This window comes from Phalacrocorax aristotelis, chromosome 3 (genome assembly GCF_949628215.1).
Source record: "Phalacrocorax aristotelis chromosome 3, bGulAri2.1, whole genome shotgun sequence".
Classification (NCBI taxonomy): Eukaryota; Metazoa; Chordata; class Aves; order Suliformes; family Phalacrocoracidae; genus Phalacrocorax; species Phalacrocorax aristotelis.
In genome coordinates, this window is record NC_134278.1 from 64,202,699 (window position 1) to 64,226,962 (window position 24,264).

The 24,264-nt window shown below is 40.9% G+C and overlaps 1 protein-coding gene across 11 annotated transcripts in view; it reads right to left on the reverse strand.

The window, feature by feature from the left end:
• Window positions 1-24,264, reverse strand: part of MAP7 (microtubule associated protein 7) — a 123,085-nt gene that overhangs the window by 2,375 nt on the left and 96,446 nt on the right. For 5 of the 11 annotated variants that reach the window (XM_075087716.1, XM_075087719.1, XM_075087717.1 and 2 more), the window contains 10 exons: window positions 22,197-22,321; window positions 19,355-19,470; window positions 18,670-18,950; window positions 14,871-15,054; window positions 12,147-12,342; window positions 10,510-10,611; window positions 10,175-10,225; window positions 10,028-10,085; window positions 7,403-7,541; window positions 127-353 (listed from right to left, as the gene is read on the reverse strand). In XM_075087716.1, the coding sequence (XP_074943817.1) occupies window positions 127-353; window positions 7,403-7,541; window positions 10,028-10,085; window positions 10,175-10,225; window positions 10,510-10,611; window positions 12,147-12,342; window positions 14,871-15,054; window positions 18,670-18,950; window positions 19,355-19,470; window positions 22,197-22,321 (1,479 nt within the window). The remainder of the gene's footprint in view (window positions 1-126; window positions 354-7,402; window positions 7,542-10,027; window positions 10,086-10,174; window positions 10,226-10,509; window positions 10,612-12,146; window positions 12,343-14,870; window positions 15,055-18,669; window positions 18,951-19,354; window positions 19,471-22,196; window positions 22,322-24,264) is intronic. The other 6 variants (XM_075087718.1, XM_075087721.1, XM_075087713.1 and 3 more) reach the window with 3 other exon arrangements.

Sequence of the window (24,264 nt, forward strand, 5' to 3'; positions counted from 1 at the left end):
CCTCCTTTCCCCAAATAATATGGGGTTTAAAAATGGTTAAATTAATGAACTGACATCAATTAAGAGCTCTAGGTCCTCTGTCAATTACAACACATTGCAAATGTTAATGAACCAAGGTGAGCGTACCTGCTGTTTGATGCGTTTGAACACTATCTACCTGAGGCAAGAGAGTCCCCTTATCTTCAAAGGCTAGGATTGGATTCAAAGGAATTTCAGGACAATTGCTTCCATCATTGTTCATGGCATCCAGCCGGGATGGTTTAGAACCAATGGGCAGGTTTATGATCTCTTCAAAGTTATCACTCTGCATAGACATTCCATTTTCATTCGCATTTTCCTCTGGACTGAGATTGCTGAAAGAGAAACATAGGTATTTCCTCATGCACATCATCTAAAACAGAATTTGAGCCCTCATCAAAGCAATATTACAAATGGAAGAGTCTGCACTAATCTGGAGCACTCTTTTAGCCAGTGAAAAAAAATTTCTGCTTCTACCACAGCAGAAAAACTGTTCTGAAGGCAAGTACAAGATATGCCTTCCCTCAAGTACACAGGAGAGTAGTTATATTTGGCTACGCTATACCCAGAACCATGCAGCATTCGTGGACAGTGCAGTTCTGAGAAGTGACTGAAATGCGATGAGGTACGAAAACCCTTGCAGCACCACTGCTGCCATCTTGAGCCACGCACCTAATGCCATTTACAGCCTCTAACATCTTTTTCAGCTTTCGTAACCTTTGCCACACCCTTCTGCTTACTGCAAATCAACGTAATTACCCTTAGATAAGATCACTCATTTTTGTTATTCCTTGGATCCCTCTTGCCTCCGGTTTTGCAGCAGCCTCTTCTACCTGCTACTCAGCCAGCGAAAAAACTCCCTTACCAACACAGCTCTCCTTTCAGTCCCTCCTCCCCTATAAGTCCTTCAGGCTTATTTCCAAGGCACTACCTGACTGCACCCCTCCCACTGATCATGCCCAAGCCAAACGAAACACCTCTCAGCATCCCACATGTCAATCTGCACTTTTTCTATCTCCTACTTGACAGAGATGTCTTCTGAGTAAGCTCTGGTACGTCTCCCCCAGTCAGTAGGGGGAGCGGTAGGAGCACAGGCACACTCTCCAATTACACATACTCTCCTGAGAAGATACCTGATCCTGTCTCACAGTCTCACCCCTCCCCTCCCAACCCTTTTATCAGGCCCCGTATTGTCAAATCCTGCTGTCTCTGCAGACAGCACACGCTGTCTTGTCAGAGGGAAGAAACTAAGGTGCTACTTCAGTGAACAGGATGACAGTAACAGGACCATAAGCTCCTTGAGAAAGAGCAAATACTCAAAATGACACTCAAAAATCATGTGCTCTTTCACAGGTGCTTCCTACAGCCTTCAACAGTTACATCCTGGCAACCTTGGGTTCGGACCACATCACGACTGTTCAGGTGGTTTGGAAATGCTTCAGCCACAAAGGCTCAGATGCAGTTTTCCTACATTTAAACTAGACTATCAATCTCCTCAGCCATTTCTGAGCAGGTGGCTCGGCTTCACAGGCTAATTTTCTCCTGACAGTGCATTCACCAGTCTTAACAAAAAAAACCCCCAAAACAACAACAACAAAAAAAACCCTAAAACCTGCTTGTAATTGGCATATGGTTTATTTTCATTTGCTGGCTTCTTTGGGTATCCAACTCTTCACAAACAACTACAGAATTGTTTTACCATACTTTCCAAGAGACAGAAAATAATTATGGCTCTTTTGAAAGCAGCAACACTTTATCCAAAGCCCAGATTTCCTGCAAGAACAACATACTGGTTTTCATATCAAGCCTTTCCCAGTTTTTCAAACGATCACCAGTTCTTTTTCAGAAAGGCATTCCCCTTTTTTTAATCTGTGGATACGCTGAGAAAATTTTAATGTGAAAAGTGTGCTTCACTGCTCTGAGTTTGAGAGCAGAGACAGAAATCCTGCTGGCTGCCTGGCAGAGGTCACAAGTCACATCACTCTTTTGTGCCAGAGATCCACAATTGTAAGATGAGGAGCAGAATCTGTGAAATGCTTTAGGACTACTAAAATCTGTTCTATAATGTATAGTTATTAGGTTATTATTCACTATAAGGTATCCTATTACTTATTCCATCCCCATCTACTAGCAATAACCTTACCAGAGCTAGGATAACACAGCAAGTTTGATGGATGGGGTAAGAAAGAGAGGGGAAGAGAACAACTGCTCGTTCAGATAAATTTAATGGCATAGTTCTTCAACAAGCATTGGTACAATGAAGGAGACACTTGCTTCTGCAAACAGGTATCAACGTTTCCATCTGATTGATCAGCTGACTTCATAGATAAATAATTCTTCATATTCATTTGTCGCTGCACTGCCAGCGTTATATACTGAGTTAGACCAGGGTTCACAGACTTGAAAGATGTCTTTTCAGACAGGGGAGTCTATACAATAACAAAGGCAGTACAGAAGAGGGAACTATGACTATGAATCTTCTATATTTTATGCTATAAAAACTTCTATATTTTATGTTATTTGCTCTACCAGGTTACTAGGGGAGCACGCTTAGAAGAAACAAAGGGAAGAACAGAGCTGTGGAATTAATTCCACTGGACATCCTAGAGGCTACAAGCTCAAAAGGAGCTTAGATGAATTCCTAGGAGATCGATATACCCTGGTAATTAGCAGCTCAGGGACTACTTGAGCCCATGGCTGTATTTCGGCCACAATGCTTAGACCTCCAGATACTTACTTTTTTCTCCCCCCTTTACACTCTCTCCTTAAGTGACTGCTACAGGGCATTAAAGCAAAGAACACAAAAAGTAGTAGATTTTTGACCTGCTACAGCTGTTTTTACTGTCTCATGTTACATTCTTAGCGATGTCTTGGTGTCCAGCACAAGACTGGAGATACCCTTTTCAGGCACACAATAGCACAGGTACGTTTCTAAGAACTGGATAATTTTGGCATTGTAACACATTCCATAAGCATGCCTGTAGTGAGACACCTATGTAATAAAAAAAAAAAGTTGCCCAAGTTATTCAGAATGCATTTCCAAATGTAGCAGTCTTGTAAGCATCTGAAGGACAGCTTCAAAGCAGCTAAAAAAAAGCCCCCAAGCTTCTGTACGGCTTCACATTTTGAACCGGACACATCAATATTAACAAGATAGACTAGGGGAAGTTGAGAGAAGACCAGCTAATTTAATTAAAGGAAATGGAACATCAAGAAGTCAAAAACTACTGAAAATTATGTCTGATGTAGATGATTTTAGCCAAAGCTCTGTGTAGTCATAATCTATATGTAAAGAATTTGAAGGGAGTAAAGAAGAAAAAAAGACCAGAATTGCAGAATTTAGTATATCTGTCTTTCTGATTGCCCATCTGAAATCCACGCCAAATAAGAAGGAAAGAAAAAATACCAAAACCAAACCCAACACCACCAAAAAAAAACCACCAGAAAAAACCCAAACCAAAACCACCCCAAACTGATTTACAGGCTTTTGGAACATGCTAAAATACTTCCACATCTGGTATTCCTGATCTGAGAGACAGTGTCAGTCATCTCTTTTATTGATATGACTTTAGCAGAGATGTCTTAGATAGACAATAACAGCAAAATGGACCCCAGACTTTTGGATGATTTAAGTAAAGCAGTGTTTATTTTTAATCCACTGAGACAACAGCACTGAAATCAGCCAGCAATGAGGAGCTGGAGGCATAAAGAAGGGAAGTGGGTGCAAAAGCAAGTTTCAAGTCTTCTATCCTACCAACACGAGCAATGAACACTAGGTGAGAATTTGAACTCAGTAACGTTCTTTTTCAGGGACAAGATACTGACACAATCACCTTGTCTAACTATTTCTAAAAACTGGTTGTCTAATGTACCCAGCTCCCTCTATACGGGAGGGAGACACACAGATGAGGTGACCTGCTGTCACTGAGGCCTACCACAGGCATTTATAGAAAGCAGCACAGAAAAAAAAGGAATTACTGGGTAAGAATAAATATAATGAGGAAAATAATGTCAACATAAACCACTGCACTGAAAGAGCTTTCTGAGATGTAGCAGACAGGATCCAACTTGGGTAAAGACTTAAAAAGCAGAGAACAGGCAATAATCTGCAAGTGGGAGATGGATTAGGCAGCTGTACTGGTTATCCAACTCCAACTCCTACCGTTCTGTTGCTTCCAGGATTCTACTGTTCAGTAAAGCAATGAAAAATTAGAATCCAGAAAATTATCTTGTTGGAATATTTTATAATTTACAAAAAGTTTGAAAATACTTTAACACACATCTTATTTTCAAATGACTTTTAAATTCATTTTTCCATTGGTTGGGAAAAAAAAACCAACACCAGAATCTAGCCAGAGGTTAACATGCCACTAATATTGTAGCATCCATGAACTACCAGTTTTCTTGCTAATTCCAGACACTTTATTAACTAAAATATTTCCAAGGTATGCACCATTTAAAAAAAAAAAAACATTTAGTGTTGCCCTTTCCATTATAGTACACCTGGATGAAAAATGTCTCTGTTTAAGTTCAATTGTGAGTCCTCTCACCACAGACTTACAGGTCAGATGTAAGGTCACTCCTTGCCCCCCCCATAATAATTCACTATTCTTCATCAGCATCACAGCATTAAATTGTTTAACCCAATTTATTTGCGGAGAAGATACTCTGAGCAAGCATAGGTGGCAAAATCAGAAATCCTGTAGCACCGCTTAGAACTACATATCACAAAAATCATGTTCATGTTCAGAGACGTCACTTTAACTCAGACAACCGTGAAAAAATAAATTGTTCCTATGAACCAAGAATTCATGTAAGATCTATTTGAAAACACTGAGTGCTAACATGGTAAAACAGCTCAATTCACAAGCAAATATATCTGTTTTTTTTCTTTCACAATGCAAAGTGAAGAAGCTTTAAGCCTAAGAAAAATTGATGAATGTTCATTTGTTTCACACACAGGAGAAGGAATACCAATAACAATTTTGATAAACTATGAGGTGGGATAGATAATTGCGCCAATCTATCATCTGCAATAACTGTTTATTAATAAAACTAATAATTGTTGACAATAGATATATGGTAAATAACGCAGCAGATCACAGCATTTTCATTAGGGTTTATCAAGATCAATTGTCTTGGAAAGCTAATGAAGTTTCAGTACAACAAGACCTGCATTGCTGATCAAAAGCAGCAGAGAATGGTGAAGTACTGAAATCAAATTGCTTTCACTCTGCCAGAATTCTTTTAATTTTTCTCAGTTTCATTGTACTCATGACCACAGAGGCAAACATGCCATTTCCAACTGAATCCCAGCCCCAGGGCCGACACAGGGTGGATGGCATCATGGGGAGGAACAGGGATGAAGGTTCAGCACAGTAAGCAGTCAGGCAACTTCCCAGAGTACAGCTCCTTATCTTCACAACAACCTCTAGAAGCTTTCAAGGGCACCTTCCTTCAACATTACTGGTGCAAGGCACAGAGCACCTGCAGTGTCTGGGGAGTGACCCCAAATACAGGTATTCTGACCCCAAATACAGGTATTCTGGGTTTGATCACTGAACACTAGCCACCAGTCCTGTTCGAAGACACGCATTCAGGCTAGACCCCAGTGCTGTACAAAACAGACCCACTGACACGCTGCTTCTGTTCTAGACCCAGTGAAGCTTCCCACACTTCCGACACTGTAGGAAGAGAACAAGACTGACTGTTGCTCTAGGCCTTAAGAGGACTCCTCTCCTTCACTCCCTCCCCTTGCCCATACAAGCACATGCCACAAGTCCCCCCGGCAAAGCCTTTTTAAGCTCTGGTCAGATATCCGAGCTATCTTGCTGTTAAAAACATGCTCAGGTCTTTTCCAGACAAAAGCCAAATCTGTCCTGGGACTGGAATGAGGTGCTCACACAAAAGACCTTCCCCAGCTGTTGCTGTCATGTGTGCTACAATATCAGGTATATCTAGATGCCAGGCAACCGCAGCACATGAGATGCAGCAGCAGTGGTGTTGGCACCCGTGGCTTTTACCACGTGATAAGGTCTTTGCTGCTATGTATTCCTTACAACAGTTTTTTCAGGCTACCAGGGCTAAGCTTATACAGAGATGCTGCCAAGCGCTTCAGCCTTTGCCTTCCCAGTCAGTGTGGATGCACCTCTGAAGTACAGTCCCTCCACACCCTAACCTGGCACACCAGTCTCCCCTTCCGCAGCCTTATACACGCTTCCTACTTTTGTCACTGTTCTTCAATTGCATGTATTCATTCTTCACTTTGGCCATTCTGAGGTTCCTTCCATACGGATTATAATGATACATGACAGCATTCATTAGCGTGGCACATTTTATATTACAAACATCAAGGTGCATATAAGGCTGGGAGCGATTAACATTTAATATCTGCTCGAGATAATTATGAAGCAGCTCTGCACAGCTCATCCAATGCAGCGCAGGGCTCAGTGTCACTGACAGAACTTCTCTCAGCAGGAGCCTCCTTGTCAGCATGACAGCAGGCTAAGATCCCCCAGGCATATGGTGGGACTGAGAGAGGGGAAATTTCTCCCCTCAATTAGTGCCAATCACACCCTGAAGCATACCGCCCATTGCAGACTGCGTGATGGCTTCCCACGTTCAAGTTTTTCCATGCATATTCTGAGATTGCCTGCATAAAACATGAAAGGACTAAGGGTTTATTCGGCTTTCTGCATTACTAAAATGGAAATAACTGACAGCTCATGCTTATGTAAGAGATTTCACTTGGTTCAACACTAAGATTTCAAGCATTTCAACAATTTCGCAAAGTCTGAGTGACTTGCTTCATGGCTACAATGAGTTCCCAATGTTAATTACCCACCTCCTCAGATTCTCCCTATAGAGGACAAAGGGTTTTTATTTTTTAAATGCAAAGCCAAAATTAGTAGTTCTGTATCTCACACGAGAGACTTTTGCTTAGTAAGCAAAACTTGCTAATACTTCAAGCAGCTTAGAAATTGAAACATCTAGGCTGAAAGCACACTGTTCATTATTCCAATCAAGAAAACTAGCACTGCAAATCCAGAGTGGTTTTTATGAAGCTTAATTCATGGAAAGGAACAGAGGAAATTTGCCCTTTCCATTGCGTTTCAATTTATGTAGTAATTGCTGGCAACCACCACATTGTTCCAGACTGCGAAGAACGTGCTGTATTTTTAGAAATTTCTTCCCTATCAGTTGGCAAAAATGGGTTACTGCTAAGTGAAAGGTGACAAAGTTCTTTTCTGAAGGTAAACAGGAAACAAGGCAGATTGAACAGCTGCCTCTTATTTAGTTAATGAATACATGGATCTGAAAATAAATTATTACTCCAGCAACCCTCGTCCCCTAAACACCCTCCAACACTTAGCAATGTTCTTACCTGTCCATATTTATGGGGAGTTGATGTGCAACAATCACACGTGTGCAGGTGACGGGCTTCCCGTCTTGCGGAGACTGCGCCGCTTGCTGAAGCTGAGGTGGTCCTGCGCGTTCCAAGGAAGATGCAGGACTGGTTACAACTAGAGAGAAAACAGATTTTTCAAACCAAGCAACATCATCTACCTGCAGACTAGATTAAAACATTTCCTACAAAAGACAGCACATTCAAGGCAAGCTACTAGTTTGTTTTTTTTTTTTTTTTAAAAAAAAAAAAAAGACTTCCCAACCCATCCCTCCCCCACCCCGCCTCCTTTGTCAAATTTTTGGGCACACAAAACTTGACCCTGTTTCAGGTCTGAAGTAAATGCCACAGATTTCAAAGCTATGACTTTACAGAGAAGAATAAATATTTTACAATGATATACTCAATTCCAACACATAAGCCAGTGGTCAAAACAGGCGGGTATCTGACAGAATATTATGCTGCCACTTTTCAAGCAGCAACAAAGAATGGCATAAGAGAACACTGGGACATCAACAATACCATACACTGGTATTTCTTAGTTCCCATATTGATCGCTGACCGTAACCCAAAAGGAAATCAAGAGGGAAAAAAGGATACTTCTCTCAACAAGTACCAAATCACTGCTATAAAATGCTGTAGAGAGCAACCTAAGAGTATCTTTGTGCCTCATCCAAAAGCCATATGATACCTGTTATTGGCCTGCTTCAGGATGTTCTTTTAAAGTACAACTACAGCCTTCTGCATTTTATCTACAGCCTCACTATTTCAGGAGTGTAATTCACTGAGCTGTAGCTCAGTAAAAGGAAGCAATTGCACCCCACCCGTACTAGCATCTGTTATGATAATCATAAGGACAATTTAGTATTCATAGGCTTGGACACATTTACCTCTCTTACTCAAAACCTCATCTGAGGAGACCCACCTTCAGCTGCTCTTGCTGTGCTATGCCCTAAATGCTTGGGCTGAAGCCTTTTACACCAAATGTCTGATCTTTGGCAAGTTTTTACACAAACAGTATTAGCAACACAGGTTTTAGTGCTTCTACAAGTAAAACAAAAGGAAAATACACTGGCTTTAACATTTAGAAGAGAAAAGCAGAAGAAAGTTCTGATTTGGAAAGACACAGTTATCGCCTATTTTGAAGCAGAGGCCTTTTGTCATTTGTTTCAAATGACAAAAAGGTGATAGATTTTCATTGTGTGATTTGGCCATTCTCACAAAAGCCTCATATTTTGCCAAACAGTAAAAGTGGAGAAAAAAAAAAAGAAGAAAAAACACCATTTGTGTGTAGTCAGAAGTCTGTTAGAGCATAATATGTAAAATTAGAGTTAGCTGAAATACATCCATTCATTCATACCTTTAACTCAATAGCACATCTAGATAAAGCAAAGCCAAACAGCAGAGCAGCCCTGAAGGTGTGGGCAGTTTTCCCTTTATCCAATGACTCAAGAACTCCAGCCTCTCCTTGGGCCTGGGGAAATGGAGGTCCAAATTCTCATGTGCCTTAGGAAACTGACTACTTCTACCTCCAGCACGAAAACACTAGCCACAGGTTATAAAGCCATTTATAGTTTCAAGAATTAAGTGGTTTATAGCACCTTCAACAATGCCTGCAGCAAAAGATGGCATCCAGATGCATTCTGTGTTAACAGTTCCCAATTTTTTTTCCTCTCCTAAGATAATATGTACACAAATAACTTTCAAACACACGTAATGAAGTATGTGCCAAAAGGTTTCCTGGCAGTGCTAATTATAGCATTCATTTTTAACATAAAAAAAAGTACACACAGCCAGTGCTGTTATTTGTCCTTCTGTGTTACTCAAACACATGAGAAACAAATATTAATGTAATTTAATGTTTTATGCTACACTAGGATAAGCTATTTGATAGCTTGACTTTGGTATCTTTAAATACTGCTAATTCATATTTGGTGATGGTTGAATCTGAGCTACATTTTATTTTGCTTCCTTCATTGTAAGTATTAAAATCTTATATAAAACTACCTAAAATGAACAGGGGGAAAAAAAAGATAGGGGGAACAGAATAGAAGGGAAGACTGAAAGTGTGGGTGTGACAGGGAGACCCTAACCTTTTGTAGGGGCTGAATTTGAAAGAGAAAGAAATTAAGACCAAGTGAATAAGGCAGCAGGTGTGGACAAGAGAAATCACTGGGAGATGTTTGGATAATGAACAGATAGTTTTAATGACTGAGATGAAATAACCCTTTAAGAAAATGGATTAAGTCTGTAACAACCACATCTGTAATACTGTGCAAAAGAAACTACAGAACTGGGTTCTTTTGTGACCAAAATCAGAAAAGAATTCGTTTCTTTTCAGTTCATAAATAATTAAACTTGATAAGCAACTCTCATTAAACACCAATGTGAACAAGTTGCTAAAACAGCTGACTCATTTAGTAATCACTAATTACCTATATGGAAAGGCTAAATAAATAATGTTTGCTAAGACTTCAGTTACGCTTCTCTCATGGTTTTCTTCACTGCAATTAGTGTGCCAAGTTTCAGAACTGCATCTTGAACCATTGGGCTTGGTAGGCATTTATTCACCGGTTGTGCTCAGGGCACAGTTAAAAACAATACCTGCTTCTCCAGTAATATTTGCCTTTGATATATGTCCATTTTGCTGGTCATTGGGTTTCTACAAAGGAAGCACAGTTTTAAGTTAAAAATGGCACTAAAGACGTGAAAGATGCCCAATGTTCACACATGTTAAGTAGCAGCACTGACCTTATCTACAGCTTCTACACGCCTAGTTCTCTTCATGATCTCCTCAAGTCTCTACAATGAAATGTAAAGGGGTAAAATAATGTTTGCTGGCATTAATTTAAAAATACCTCTCCCAAACCACAACTGCTTGTCATTTATCAGTTGCATCTGTTTGTTGCAAAAAGATGATTTATTACTGTTGGCAATATTCCCTTCACCTTCACATCAGGCTACGCAGATGAGCACCGTGGCTTTTCTGAGGGCACGTTTATATCATGGATAACTTCCTACAGCTGCCGTGGAAGCAAACTGCTAAGGCAAAATGAATTACAGTTTCTCTGCATGTACTGAGTTACCTTCTTCCGTTCCAACCGCTCTTGCTCTTCTCTTTGGAAATGCTTTTCACGTTCTAAGCGAATCCGCTCTGCCTCTTCCCGTTGGCGAGCTTCCTCTTCTTTCTGACGGTAAAAGAAAAAGAAGTAAGGAATAATTTACTACTTAAGGTCAGATTTATGCTGATATCCCCTTAACTATGCATATTTACAACACCCTGAAAAGACACTTTTGGGGTTTACAAGTCACCAACAATCTTTTCAGACTGAATTGTGCATTTCTTGATTTATTTCCGTGTTTTGCATAGCATTAAGAGATACTTAACTAAACAACGGACATCACATTTGGTTCTGTGCCTTTGCTGGGGCATGTGCATGAAAGCGCACCAGATGACAAGCGAGGATACATTTCCTAACCTTCAGCATTAAAACAGCAGCCAGGAAAGTATTCAAGAGATTCACGTTTTGAGTGGTGGCTGATGTTGAGAGTCAAATAAAAGCAGTACGATGTTTTACTTGGCCAGAGTCACCACTCAACGAGAGCAAGGACAAACAGCCACAGGAACATTTGCACAAGCTTTCCATTCACGCTTTTTTGATTAAACGTAAAACTTGTCTGTATATACTGAATATACTGTAGAGGGGCCTTGCTCCCTGACAGTGAGTGTGCTGTAGGATGAAACTACTGCAACCGTTCATTTGTTAAGGCTGTAACATCCTAAAACACTTGCCCATGCATTATCTCCGAGCACTAAACTAGGGACGTACTTTGGTTTAGCATTTCAAAGAAAGCAGCGTACATCTTCTGAAAAAGAAAACTGCAGTTTCCAAGGTGTTCTCACGAACACAATCCTTGAAACATTTATTTTCAGAAGCATACATTTAATTATATACCAGAAGAATAAACTAATGTCTATGAGGCAGATTGAAGTGTTGAAGTTTGGGGGCAAGAAAGCGCATGCACAAAGTAAGAGCAGGCATGAGAACAGTCCTATCCAAAATGCTTTCCACAGCCTCTCCTGAAGCTGGTAAACCAACATTATGTCCATTAAAAATGGGAGCACTTGAAAAATTGTATTTTGATTTATTTACTCTTATGTCTTTTGAGTAGCTGCTCTGATTTCAGAAGGACTGCAGTAGGTACAGGTTCTCCTTGGCTTGAATAAAGTGGTCAAAACCTACCCCCTCCCACTAGCCCCACACAAAAGCAATATTGAGCGTAGGGTTAGAACTCAGTAGCGCTATGTCTCCAACACTCTGAATAGTTAGTTATCTTGGCATCTAGACTTTCTATAACTGTGGGGCAAAGAGTTCTCTGGTGTAACACCATTCATTAAAATCCCCACAATACAACTCTATTCATTTTTTTCAATCACAATTTATCAGGAATAGGAAAGGATTTTTTCTAAATAAACAAATTCCACAGGAGGAAAAAATCCCCAAACAAAACCCAACTCCCTACACCACATGCTTTTGTTAAGAAGAAATATCTTTACTCTTCGAACCACTCTATGGAACGGACTCTGACAGAACCCTATCCACTTTATATACAGCACTTAAACTTTAGATATCCCTCTCATCTAGGTGCTGCATAAGACACGTTGCTTCATCCACTTTGCTGCCAACCAGACTGGCACAGAAATTCCAGCACGGAAGCATACTTGTTTCTGAATGCGCTCCATCTCTTCCTTCTCCTTCTGTTCTCTCTCTTCTGCCTGTCGGCGCAGCCGTTCTTCCTTTTCCCGCTCCTCCTCTGCATCCTTTTGGGTTTTTTCCGCTTCCTGTCTGCGAGCTTCTTCCTCTTCTCGGCGAGCTCTTTCTTCAGCTATCCTCTGGGACAGCTCCCCCTTCTTTTGCCTTTAATCATGGAACAGGCGTAAGAAAAATAAGTTAAAAAAGGAGGGAAAATCCTAAACCACCAGATTCCTGACCCACGACACCAGCACTGCAGAACAGCTGGATAAAGGCTGCACTGCTCTCTCATTCAGAAAAGCATTAACACACTTGCCAAACTGCCTGTTCTGCTTCCAGCAGGGACCAGAGGTGAAGCCCTCTGGGACATAAAAACTTTGCAAGGCAATACCAATACTTCTCCAGCATTTGCTTTGTGGCCACTGATCTATGACTCTGGTACTTTCTGAATCAGAAACAGTATCATTGACTTTAATGCATCTTGCAAAACACTGCTTTCTGTAATTCCAGCTGATCATATTTTGAAGTAGTATGTGTCTTTGGCACCCACCTTATCCCACAGCAATGACCCCTGAATTAAAAAAAAGTATTTAATTCTACTCATTTTTGAATGTTACCTCCTAACCTCACTTAAAGCCTCCTCATCCCTGTATCATGGGGGTGAATAACTTTTCCCCTTCAACTTTGATGTTACCCAAATTATTCAGGATTTTTTAGCTTATCATATCTCCACTCAGAAATAGAGGGCAGATGGTCTTCCCAACTTGAAGAATCCTCACCTGTTGAGTGGATATGGGAGCTGTTCTATACTTGTGATCTTCCTTGATGACTGTCTGCATTTATTTTCTTAGTTTTGCTGAATTTACTATCTCAAAAAATACAAAACTCCACATTCAAGAAGTAGATTCACCTTGGATAGTTCAGAATGTCATTTTCATTTTGTTCTTCATTTCTAGTAAGTCGTAACAGCTCATTTATTTTAGAGTCATAGAATCATTAAGGTTGGAAAAGACCTCTAGGATCACCAAGTCCAACCATCAACCGAAGTGCCACATCTACATGTTTTTTGAACACCTCCAGGGATGGCGACTCTACCACCTCTCTGGGCAGCCTGTGCCAATGCATGACCACTCTTTCAGTAAAGAAATTTTTCCTAATATCCAGCCAAGAACTCCCCTGATGCATCTTGAAGCCATTTCCTCTTGTTCTATCACTAGTGACTCAGGAGAATAGACCGACCCCCGCCTCGTTACAACCTCCTTTCAGGTAGCTGTATAGAGTGATAAAGTCTTCCGTCAGCCTCCTCTTCTCCAGGCTAAACAACCCCAGTTCCCTCAGCCTCTCAAGACCTGCTCTCCAGACCCTTCACCAGCTTCGTTGCCCTTCTCTGGACACACTCCAGCAACTCAATGTCCTTCTTGTACTGAGGGTGAGGGGCCCAAAACTGCACACAGTACTCGAGGTGCGGCCTCACCAGTGCCGAGTACTGGGGCACGGTCACTTCCCTACTCCTGCTGGCCACACTATTCCTGATACAAGCCGGGATGCTGTTGGCCTTCTTGGACACCTGGGCACACTGCTGCCTCATGTTCAGCCAGCTGTCAACCAACATCCCCAGCTCCTTCTCTGCTGGGCAAATGATTCACCTGATACTTTCATATACTCAACTCCAAAAAAGATCTCTTAGCCCAGGGACTGCCACCACCACATGAGTTAAGTTAGAATTATTTCCTTATATTCATTCCTTTGTGCTGAGCAGTATCGCAATTCAGCTTTCAGTTTGTATCTCAGGAATATAAGGTACACCTGAAACTCTTCATAACTGCTTTATCTCACTGGCCACAACTCCTTTCAAGTTAATTTATGAAGGCACTGAAAGAGACTGAAAACTCATTTCACTGTGATTTATTCTTTTTAACCTTTAGTTTTTAATCTTGCAGTCTTAGTATGTATTCACATTAGTCTTATGCCACAGCAGCTTATTTTCTTTAAAACCTTTCTTGAGAGGGACCATGTTGTGAGCCTGTTGGAAAGCCAGGCAATTCTAACTGGCTCTGCCTTTTTCCTATGTTTAGCAATGTTGTTAAAGAACTCCAACAAATTTCAGAGGCATGGCATCCCTCTAAAAAGGTGCTCACCTTGTGTTCTAGCCACAGTCATAAGCATGCAGATGGGCTACTCATTTTGATTAAAGAATGAGACGCAACATCAATTGCCCTCCAAAACTGTTGGTGGTCTTGATTTTAAGGGAGAAAATAAAGAGCTTTAAGTCACAGCTGGTGGACACCTAAACATCACCCATGGTAGAGAACTTACAATTCAAAGTAAGTGACATTGTCCCAATCACAAAGTTGAAAACAGCTGTGCAGACTTCCCTAGCTGGAAGAAACACATACAGCTTTGTTAACCTCTGAGGAAACAATGAATCACTACAGCAAGGATCTGCTCACTCTTCTTGTCCTATTTTAAAGCAATATTTGGGATAAGTTTTAATGTTACAGATTTGCTTAGGTATATATTGCACCTACACAAAAAACCCAACAGGAAAAATTCATTTTTGGGGAGGAACTCGTGCCTCCTGCACTTCAGTACTGTGCTTCATATATCACAATATAACAGCAGAACACACACAAGAAGCTGCTAGGAGGCTGCTAAAAAAACATATCTTCTCCACTGCAGAGTTCTAGAATCACCTTTCAAGCTCTTCTCTTTCCCTCCTTTCTTGCTCCTCCCGTTCCCGCTGCTCACGGGCAAGGCGCCTCTTCTCAGTCAGCAGCCTTGTTGCTTCTTCAGGGTCAGTTGTACCTGCGGAGGTCTTTGTGGGGGCTGGGGACGGAGAAAGAGCTGGCAGAGCAGGAGGTAGGGATGGGCTGGCTGCTGAAACAGATGGGAAGGAAAACTAGTTTGTAGAGACACAGCAGCCATGATGACATCCTTGAAAGAAACTGAAAATAGTTTCAAGTACTCTGTAAAGTATTCTCAAGATTAAATGGTTTTATAAATGATTCAGAGAAGTAAGCAATTTCTACATGCTAGGGGTTCATATTCCTCAAGGGAATTTTCTTTTTGCAGGATATGTGAAAGCAGCTCCAGCTGAAAGGTTAAACCATCTTTTCTGTAAGAACTAATGCTGATGGGTGCTCAACAGGAGTTATGCTGACTCAGCAAGTTCCTACCATCACACGTCTCCTGCGTTTGCCCAGTTCTCTTCGGAGAGCACAAATGAAACATTGTGGTATTATATTTTCTTCTGTCTGATAGTCTACATCTGAGAGCAGAGCCAGACTTTTTAGTGATAGGCCAATCATTCTTCATGACTTGGTCATCTCAAACATCAACTGTCTGAAGTGATCTACAATAAGGGCAGGACACAAACCATCATCAATTTTACAGTTAGTCCAACCTGAGTCAACTCATGGGACCAGAACACAGCTTCTTAATAAGCTATGCCACTATTGGTGAACTATGGCTTGTGTTCAAACCTTAATAGTGTCTTCATATAAATTCCTTACCCAGGATCAGCTTTGGCCACCTGGTAAAGAAGGTTTTACAGGCCTTTCTCAAGTAAAATACTAGTTCACATTTCTGTGAGCTTGCCTGGCATTCTCTAGCACAGGTACAGAGCACCTCCAACTGCACTTCTTCAGAGGCCAGGGACCACTACCAACAAAGAAGCTAACTGAAGGAAGCATTCACAGAGTAATCACATCTGGCAATGCAGACAAACACGGATAGGGAAGACTTTGAACTGTCAATGGAATTAGATTCTGATCCTGGGAAGATACATATAAAATAAGTCATCAGGTACAGCCAGCACATGATTCTAAATCTGCATTTCTAACCAGCCTTTGGGATGTTACAGCATTTTTGTCACCTGTCTAACAACTTCCAAGAGGGGTTTCCTCCCTTCCTATGCCTCATCATATAAAGAAACAAATTCAGCTGCCTTCTCTGTGCTGAATGCTCACATCTGCTGACCCCTCTGCTCTCTTCTTCTTCAAGTAAAAGTTACACAGGTCTTTCTGTAACTGCTTCAGGGCTTTTGCCTCGAATTCAAATGATACATGCATACCAGTAATTTTAAGAGTGCCAGGGCCTGTTCTCTAGCCCTGAGGTGAGCTGGCACAGTTTAGCCTCAGCCACAGCCCTATTCTCTCACATTATCAAACCAGATATTCAGTCCACCCCTAGGGAACCGTCCAGACCTGGGCTAACCTCCAATATGTAGCTGGGAACTCAGAAAATTCTGGGATGGTCAAATATATAAAGATAAGTAATTTGATCACTCTATAGCTTGGGAGCCCTTTAGAGCTATGCTCTTAGTAGCCTTGGGGACAGAAGGTAAGAAAATATGGGGCTGCAATTATAACCTGGATCAGAAATATACCAAAGAGCCTTTATAATAATCAAATAGTATCAATGACAGGAGTTCCTGCACCTTGGCCCTTTTTATTTTACTAACATGGACCAAGGCAGGGCTGTCACTCCTGAAGGGAGCACAGCTTTGTGCTGCTTGGGGCTAACTTCTTGCCTCAGGTGCTGAAGCTGGCAGTAGAGCAAGTAGCCTGTTTAATGCACACCTGCCCTGCCGTCAGAAAAAGATGACAACAGCTTGCACAGGCACTCCCAAAACACCTTTAAAATTTCATTGATATTAGTCAAGTCACATGAGATTTGCCTTCAAGGGCTTGAATAGCTCCACCAGTGGTCCTTACCTGCTGAGCTCCTGGCTCCTGTGACTACGCAGGTAGCAGGTAGCTGAGCCAGACAGGTTAAAGGCCAGTTCAGTCAACTGGCAGAAATCAGTTATGTTGACCTGCAACACAGACCTAGCAGATATCAGCAATGTCCCTCTAGCTCCAAATGCTGCACTTGCTCCTCTCTAGATGCATGCGTTCAACCAGTGGCTAAGTTTTGGCAGTTTAAGCCTCCATCTGCTGTACAAAGTCAGTCCTCTAACCTCAAATGTGAAATGCTTAGCCTGAGGTCTTAATCTTTGGTCCTAACCATCACTTCCTCTGTCTTTGGCAAAAGACAACCATTTTGAAGTGCTGCTCACTACTTTGACTGCAGTATCCTTCTCTTCTGCCCCTCTCCACTACTTTGCTGTGAATACAAACCACTTCGCTTTTGAATATCTTTATCACACATAACTTGTTTCTGTACTAGGTGACCTTGTCACAAACTCAAATATTGACTGACTCTGCAAAGTTGAGCCTCTCTTCCTTCTGAGCTAAACTGTCAAACAAGCGTGACGATGTTTCTCTGGTCTGCATCCTGTACCAGGGAACTATGGCTTGCAAGCACTTGCAAAGTTATCTCAGTGGTAACCCTGAAATCCTTCAAAAAGGAAACTTTCTCCATAAAAGGAAGCAGGCAAAAGGTTACCAGAAAAGCAGTGAAAGCCCATGCTAACATGGCAATTATATATTCTTTACATGCCCATAGACAACAGATGCATCCATTTATTATTGTAAATCACTAGCTTTTTGGGGGGTTGCACCTTGTGTGGTAAGACCTGGGTATCAGACTGGAACTACTGTTACAGAACTTATGAACAAAAGAAATCAATTCACATCAGGTCTTCTCACAGAAGAACAACCCCCAGCTACACATCCTGCAGTTCAATGCAGGATTATTAATGCTTAAAAGGGTTTTTTTCAAGTACAGTCACAGGGGAATTTAGAAATTTTAAATTCAGAATCCCAAGCAACCCATCCTGGGAATGGCAGTGGTCACAATGGCTGTTCTATCCCATCCGATGAGACAGCCAGCTTACGCCATATTTACAATGGACTAAAATATCTGCTAGAACAAACCTACAGTTTTCATTTTCAGATTTACCTTTTGCCCCTCCTACACTTTACAATAATTATTTTATTTTGTGTGTACATCTGTTTCTGCCCCGCTGCTTTCTGGGGTTGGTGTGGTTTGGGTGTGGGGTTTTTTGTTTGTTGGGTAACTATTTTTCTGCCTATTCCTCTTTACTCTTCTCCTTGGTTCTCCTCTGCATTCTATTATATCCTACTAATCTCTCCCATGATGTGGTATTATTGCAATATTATAGGTAAGCTGGTAGTGTTATCAGCACACTGTACTGAGTGTCCAGCAGAGCTGGACATTCTCACTGTTCACACTACCTTATGCGATGGCTTCCTGTACCATTAAGTCTTCAGGTCATTATTATTCTACTTCAACAGTTTGAAAAGAAGCTGTGTTATGATGTGAGTGACAAAATCACAGTGCAAAAGGGCAGAGAAGAGGGCTACGAAGCCACACGCTGCACGGCAGGTCTGCATGTTGTTTTCACTGTTACAAGCAGGAGGGCTTCTACACTTTCGTCAATGAACATACATCTGTACTAACGTTCTGAAGAATTTAGGTTAACACTTAATAGAAAAGTACTGAAAGCAACATTGTTTCAGAGAAAGGAAGGGAAGAGCATAAGAGACTCTCAGACATTCCTTCACCCAAGTGAGGATCTTTCCTTACCTTGAGTGAGCTCTGCCTGGACAGTGAGCTCTTCCTGACTTGTGGATTCTCCAGCACCTACTGAAGTTCCTTTACTTTCTTCTGTCCTCTCCTCATTGGCCTTTTCAGCCTCCTTTTCTGGTCTTCTCTTCTTAGTCTCTGGTTTGACCTCTTTTTTCACTGGCCGGATGTTGCCAGGAGAAGGAGGACGTGGCTGAGTGGAGGAAACTTTGGAGGAACCAGGTGGGGAAGTTATCTGCTTGGGTGTACCAGGCAAAAAAGGCAAAGACTTTGATGCATGCCTGTGTAACCACAAAGAGTGACAATCACTATCAGACATGCTCTGCTGGACACCACCTACACACCACCTCCATAATTATAATAGCTAAAAATAAAACAACTTCTCTGTTTCTCTGCTATCAAGCAGGACTGCTGGAGCAACCAATTAGCTTTCATGCAAAATGCTTTTCTTTGCTCACACATCTGGAGAGTTGCAATGAGCCCAGCCAAGAGGGAAGAAACCAGGTAACTTCCTCCCTCTTCCCCTTCTTCAAAGCAGTAGTAATATTTTTCTAAAAGCAGGACCTTCTTTTGTTGCAGAGAGAAAACATCTACATCACCGAATAAGTTTGCACCACTTCACATTTAATTAATAGAACAGAGCTGCCTATAGCTCAACCTCCAGCTAAACTTGTACTTGGCTTACCAAACTGGAGAGGGAGCTGGTGATCTAGCTTTGGGGTTGGTAGAAAAATGACCTCCTTTAAAGCTGGCTGAGAAGCTGGATGACAAATGGTCTCTCTCCTTTTCTTTTTTGTCAGTCTATAGTTCAGCAAACAAAAAGACAAAAGTCAAGCCAGAGTTCACACGGCTAAAGAAAGCAAAGCAAGCTCAGTTAAGGATGAGGAGTTGGGGGGGGCGCTGAGAAAAAGCAGTGCTGAGTCAGTAGTTTCTACTGCCCATTTAACAAGTTCATTAATATAGCTCCTGTAATCTGCCACCATCTTTGTCAGTAAATATGTATTTGACAACAAGAATCTTTCTTAATTATGCTCTCTACTGTCTTAAGATGTAATGGGCTAATCTGCAGAGGCTTATTTTTACACAGGCAAAAAAAGTTACCTTTAAGGTAATTACCTTTCAAGGATCTTTGCTGATTGCCACACAGTCCCTTCCACTACTCCCCATAAACCCTGGATTTCATTTGAAGAAAGCAAAAAGCTCACCCACTCCCCCCCCACACTCCCCTACGCTCACACTTAGTCACAGTCCCTACATAGCACAAGCTTTTTGCTTTCGTGCTTATACATGAACGCCACAGATGCCCTCAAAGCCCTCAAATGTGGTACAAGTTATCCTATTCTTTTTTTCTTGGATGATTCCACAGCACATAATTTTTGCGCCATTGATCCTTATGCATGGTTGTGATTTCTTCTTTTTCCTTCTTTATTTCTCATCTCAGGATGTTATTTTTAAAAAATATTTCTGTTATAGCTCTGGTTTGTATTAACTATTGGTTTAAAGGAGTATATCAGAATTTAGGCATCTAGATAGTCCTTCCATTTAACTATAGATTAAAAACTACAGGTTTTTGGAATAATGAGCTTAGATGCTGGGAGTCTGAAGAATGGGAATAGTGGAGAGTACAGCAAGCTGCCACTCAGCCAACACGATGCAGAGGGCTGCTACTCACCACCTTGACTGGGGTTCAAGCACAACCCCTACAGCATATGTACCACAGTGTACCACACTGCTTTAGAACCTCACTAGCTAAGAGCTCTGCAATACTCATCTGCTGAACTGAAAACCAGGTTAACAACTGGAAAAGAAAAACTGGAAACAACTTCATGAGTGTATAAACCCTTGATTTATCTCCAAAAATCCAGGAGGGGTTTTTCTGGGTCATTATGGTTAAAATTACGTTATTTAATATTAGCACTTGATGGTATTGATCCTGAAGTCATTACTCAAGAGTAATTAGCCAGCTCTTTGGCAGTATAATTTACCCAATATCTACTGAATAATATGATAATCACCTGAGTTATCAAAGCATCACACAGCCAGAAGAAATGCATTACAATGAAGAATTTTGGCTCGCTAGCAGTAACTCTCTGTACTGCATCTACTTCGTTAGTCTCGACAACAGAGCATCAGAAAATTTTTCTTAATATCAGTAAAGTAAAACCACCAGAATTCCTACAAAAGTTTACAGAAGTATAAAAGTTTCTGCACACCATACAGGCTGCTGAAAATAGCTCTTAACTCATTTTGTATATTAACATTTTTACATTGTCTCCTCCCCAAGAATGTGTCACCTTTTCTTTTTAATTAAAAAAACAAACCAAAACAGCAATAAAATCCACCTAAAAATCCCCAAACCAAACACAACCCAAAAAGCCCCAAACAATCCCAAACAAACCCCAAAATACAATAAGAAAGACCCAAGAGGTGCTAAACCAACAGCCCTGGAGATTGCAATGCACTATGTACATTCTGTAAGATTTCTCTATAAATACACCCCAATGCTGTGCCTTAACTTAAACTTCAATATACTAACATCTGCCTGAAAGATTAAGTACATGCTACGACTCACATGACTTTCATTAACACTGCTTCCAACAAGAATATCAATAGCAACACTGCCTCTTGGTATTTTGCCCATCAGGCCAACTGAAAATACAAGCACCCCTTACATGCAGAGATAACTTCACTCTTCTCACACTCTAAACAAACTCAGGCTGTAGAGTAGAAGGAAAAAATATAACTGCTCAGGTTCAGCAAATATATCTGAAATAGAGCTGACTGCATCCTGTTGGCTTGGAGCACAGTCGACATGAATTCGGTCTGCCTGTATCACACACTTCTGATTTTCCCTGAAAGCTCAGATCAGTCACAGTGCTGATACCAAATCATTCAGAATGAGTAGGTGATTTTTGTGAAGCCTCGCTTACAAACCATGCTTCTAAACCAACCTCTTCCTTCTCAGTGAGGAAAAGTTTACTAGCCTGGTCTCCTAAGAAAGTAATGCTGAAGTGCCAGTGCTCTGCACACTTATGTATATGGACTTGTGTGAGTGCATGCCTTCCCGCCTCTTTAGCAAATTTAGCTGAGCCTCTGGGATAGAGGCCTCAGAAGATACGAAGTTCTACAGGCTTTGTGAAAATAAGTTGCTAGGAAAAAAAGATTGACCACTAAGGAAAAAGCTGCAACACCAGCTTGGGCCTTCAAAGGCAAAGAATCCCCTTGAGAAAAGGGCTCACTCTCTGACTGCCTCTGTGCATCATGAGAAGCTAAGGCAGCCACTCTGCAAACATGGGTGTTTTTCTGTGTGCGTTCATTGGTGCATAATCAGGCTACGTCACTACATAATGCAGTGTATTTCAGTTAAAATCCAGCCGACTATGAAACAAACTGGAGGGGGTGGGGACAGCACAGAGGGGAGGATCAGACTTGGTCAAGTATCCTTGCAACTATTGCTGTTCTAACATGCAATGCAACCAGGTGGTCACGGCACAAGACACTAGCTCACATCCAACTGGCACACTTACCCCTGCAAGATGCGTTGCTCTCCTACGTCCAACAGCATCAGTAGAGGCATAAAGTTTTGCTCGGTCTCCTGGGTTCCTACAGTTCATGGTCTTGTAGGACAGAGGACTGATGGGGCTGCAAGATGCTGAACGGGGACAAATGGGGATAACTACGGTGTTGGTTTTGTTATTTATTAATTTTAATTATAGAGCAGCATTGAAGAATTGACAGAGGAAAGCCAGCAGGAACGGAAACAACCGAGAAAGAAAAGAAAGAAGGTATTAGTACATAGAGGAATTACTTAATTCTCAAGTCAGAGCCATCATTTGATACACTACCTTGGCCACACATACGATAATGATACAATTTCAGTAGGCACTCATGTACTTTTCTGTTTGTAGGCTAATAATTTCTTTTAAATAAATTAAGTAGTATGCCACATAACTGCATAGCAGAAAGTAGCAATGCTTTTCTGCTAAGTTTTTATACAACTGGTGGTTCTGAAAAAGCAGTGGACAATGACTGGTCTGACTGACAAGTTTAGTATGTGCATTGACATGAGTTTCAATTACATTCAGAATAGAAAACAAACTAAAATCAGAATGCCTATTAATTGGCCTTGGAAGTGGAGGAAAAATAAAAGGAGGCATGCACACAAAGATCAAAATATTAACACCACAAAACAGTTTCCCCTTATAATAATCAATGAAACTGCTGTCTACAATTTTTAGCAAGTTATGTGTTTTTAAAAATCCCTCTTTTAAGAATATTTGAAGCCCAGCCACTTAAGAACTTCTAATATTTCTTGATAATGCTAGAATAACAGCTGACTCAAATACATTCTTGACAGCAAACTATTTTACACATTACAAAAAGCAGGTTAAAAACAACAATCAACTTGGAAAATAATACCTGAAGGAGTAACGAGGATGGCATTTTTCCTTGGTTTGCACAAGGACAAAGACTGTAACCAAAAGATCTCCTGGCAGTGGCAGGTTATCAGGTATATGGTGTTCCGATCACATATTCAAAGAGAATTTTAGCACTGCAAAATGTACCATGGGGAACTTTTTGCAGCAGAGTATTCTTGGACTTTCTCCTGATTTAACTGAAGGAGAACACTGGGAAAAACTGTAATTACTGCAGAGTTTTATTTGTCTGCTCCTATTTGTCTTTCCTGATAATTTAATACAGTCTCAGCATAATTATTTTTCAGCCTGTTACTTGAAGGAAAAGCAGAGCTTCTATATAGTATCTTCCCTACACTTCTTTTTTTTTAAATTAAAGGAAAAGAGAATTACATCACCAGTTTCCTTGGTGAAAACCCCCAACATTTCTTGCCTGTAGATCCCTCTCTGAGCACACTTGAAAGAACACAGTTGTACATACAGTTAATTCTTCTAGTCTTATAACAGTACAGCTGCTATTACAGGAAGAGCTCATAGACTTAACAGTACTAATGCTGCAAATTCTCCTACACTGAGATTAACATTATGAATAAAGAAAGTCTCACGTAAGTGACACAGAAGGGCACTCATGCTTGCCTTAAAATTTCCAGAGATTTATGTTTTATGAGGTATTGTAAGATGACTGACTTAAAAAAAAAATCAAGAAACAGAAAATGGGGTTTTGTTTGTGGGGATTTTTTTTTTTTTGGTTGAGTATCTAAACCAAATTGGAGGTAGTGGCACAACATATATTTTAAATAGCTTATAATTTACACCGTTCCCACCCCCTGTGAATCAATTCTCTTGCTGCACATTGATTATCTGAAGTTATCACCAAGGATGACATCATAATTATTAAAAGATAAGCAGTTCATTTTCATTTGTGGTGTTGCCAAACAACGCTTTAGGGAAGCACTTCCAGCGAACCCTGTACCAACAGAATTACATCTATTCCAACCAGCTTTTGAAGAGTTATTTTAAAAAACATATCTTGGTTTTGGAGGTTTATTTTAAAATGATCCTGACATACTCTTATGCTGGATGTCCCTAATAGCTCACTTAAAATTTGAGGACATGAATCCATACTTAATTTGATTTTGATATTTTGCATTGTAATTTATCTTCACAGCAAAAGGGCAGG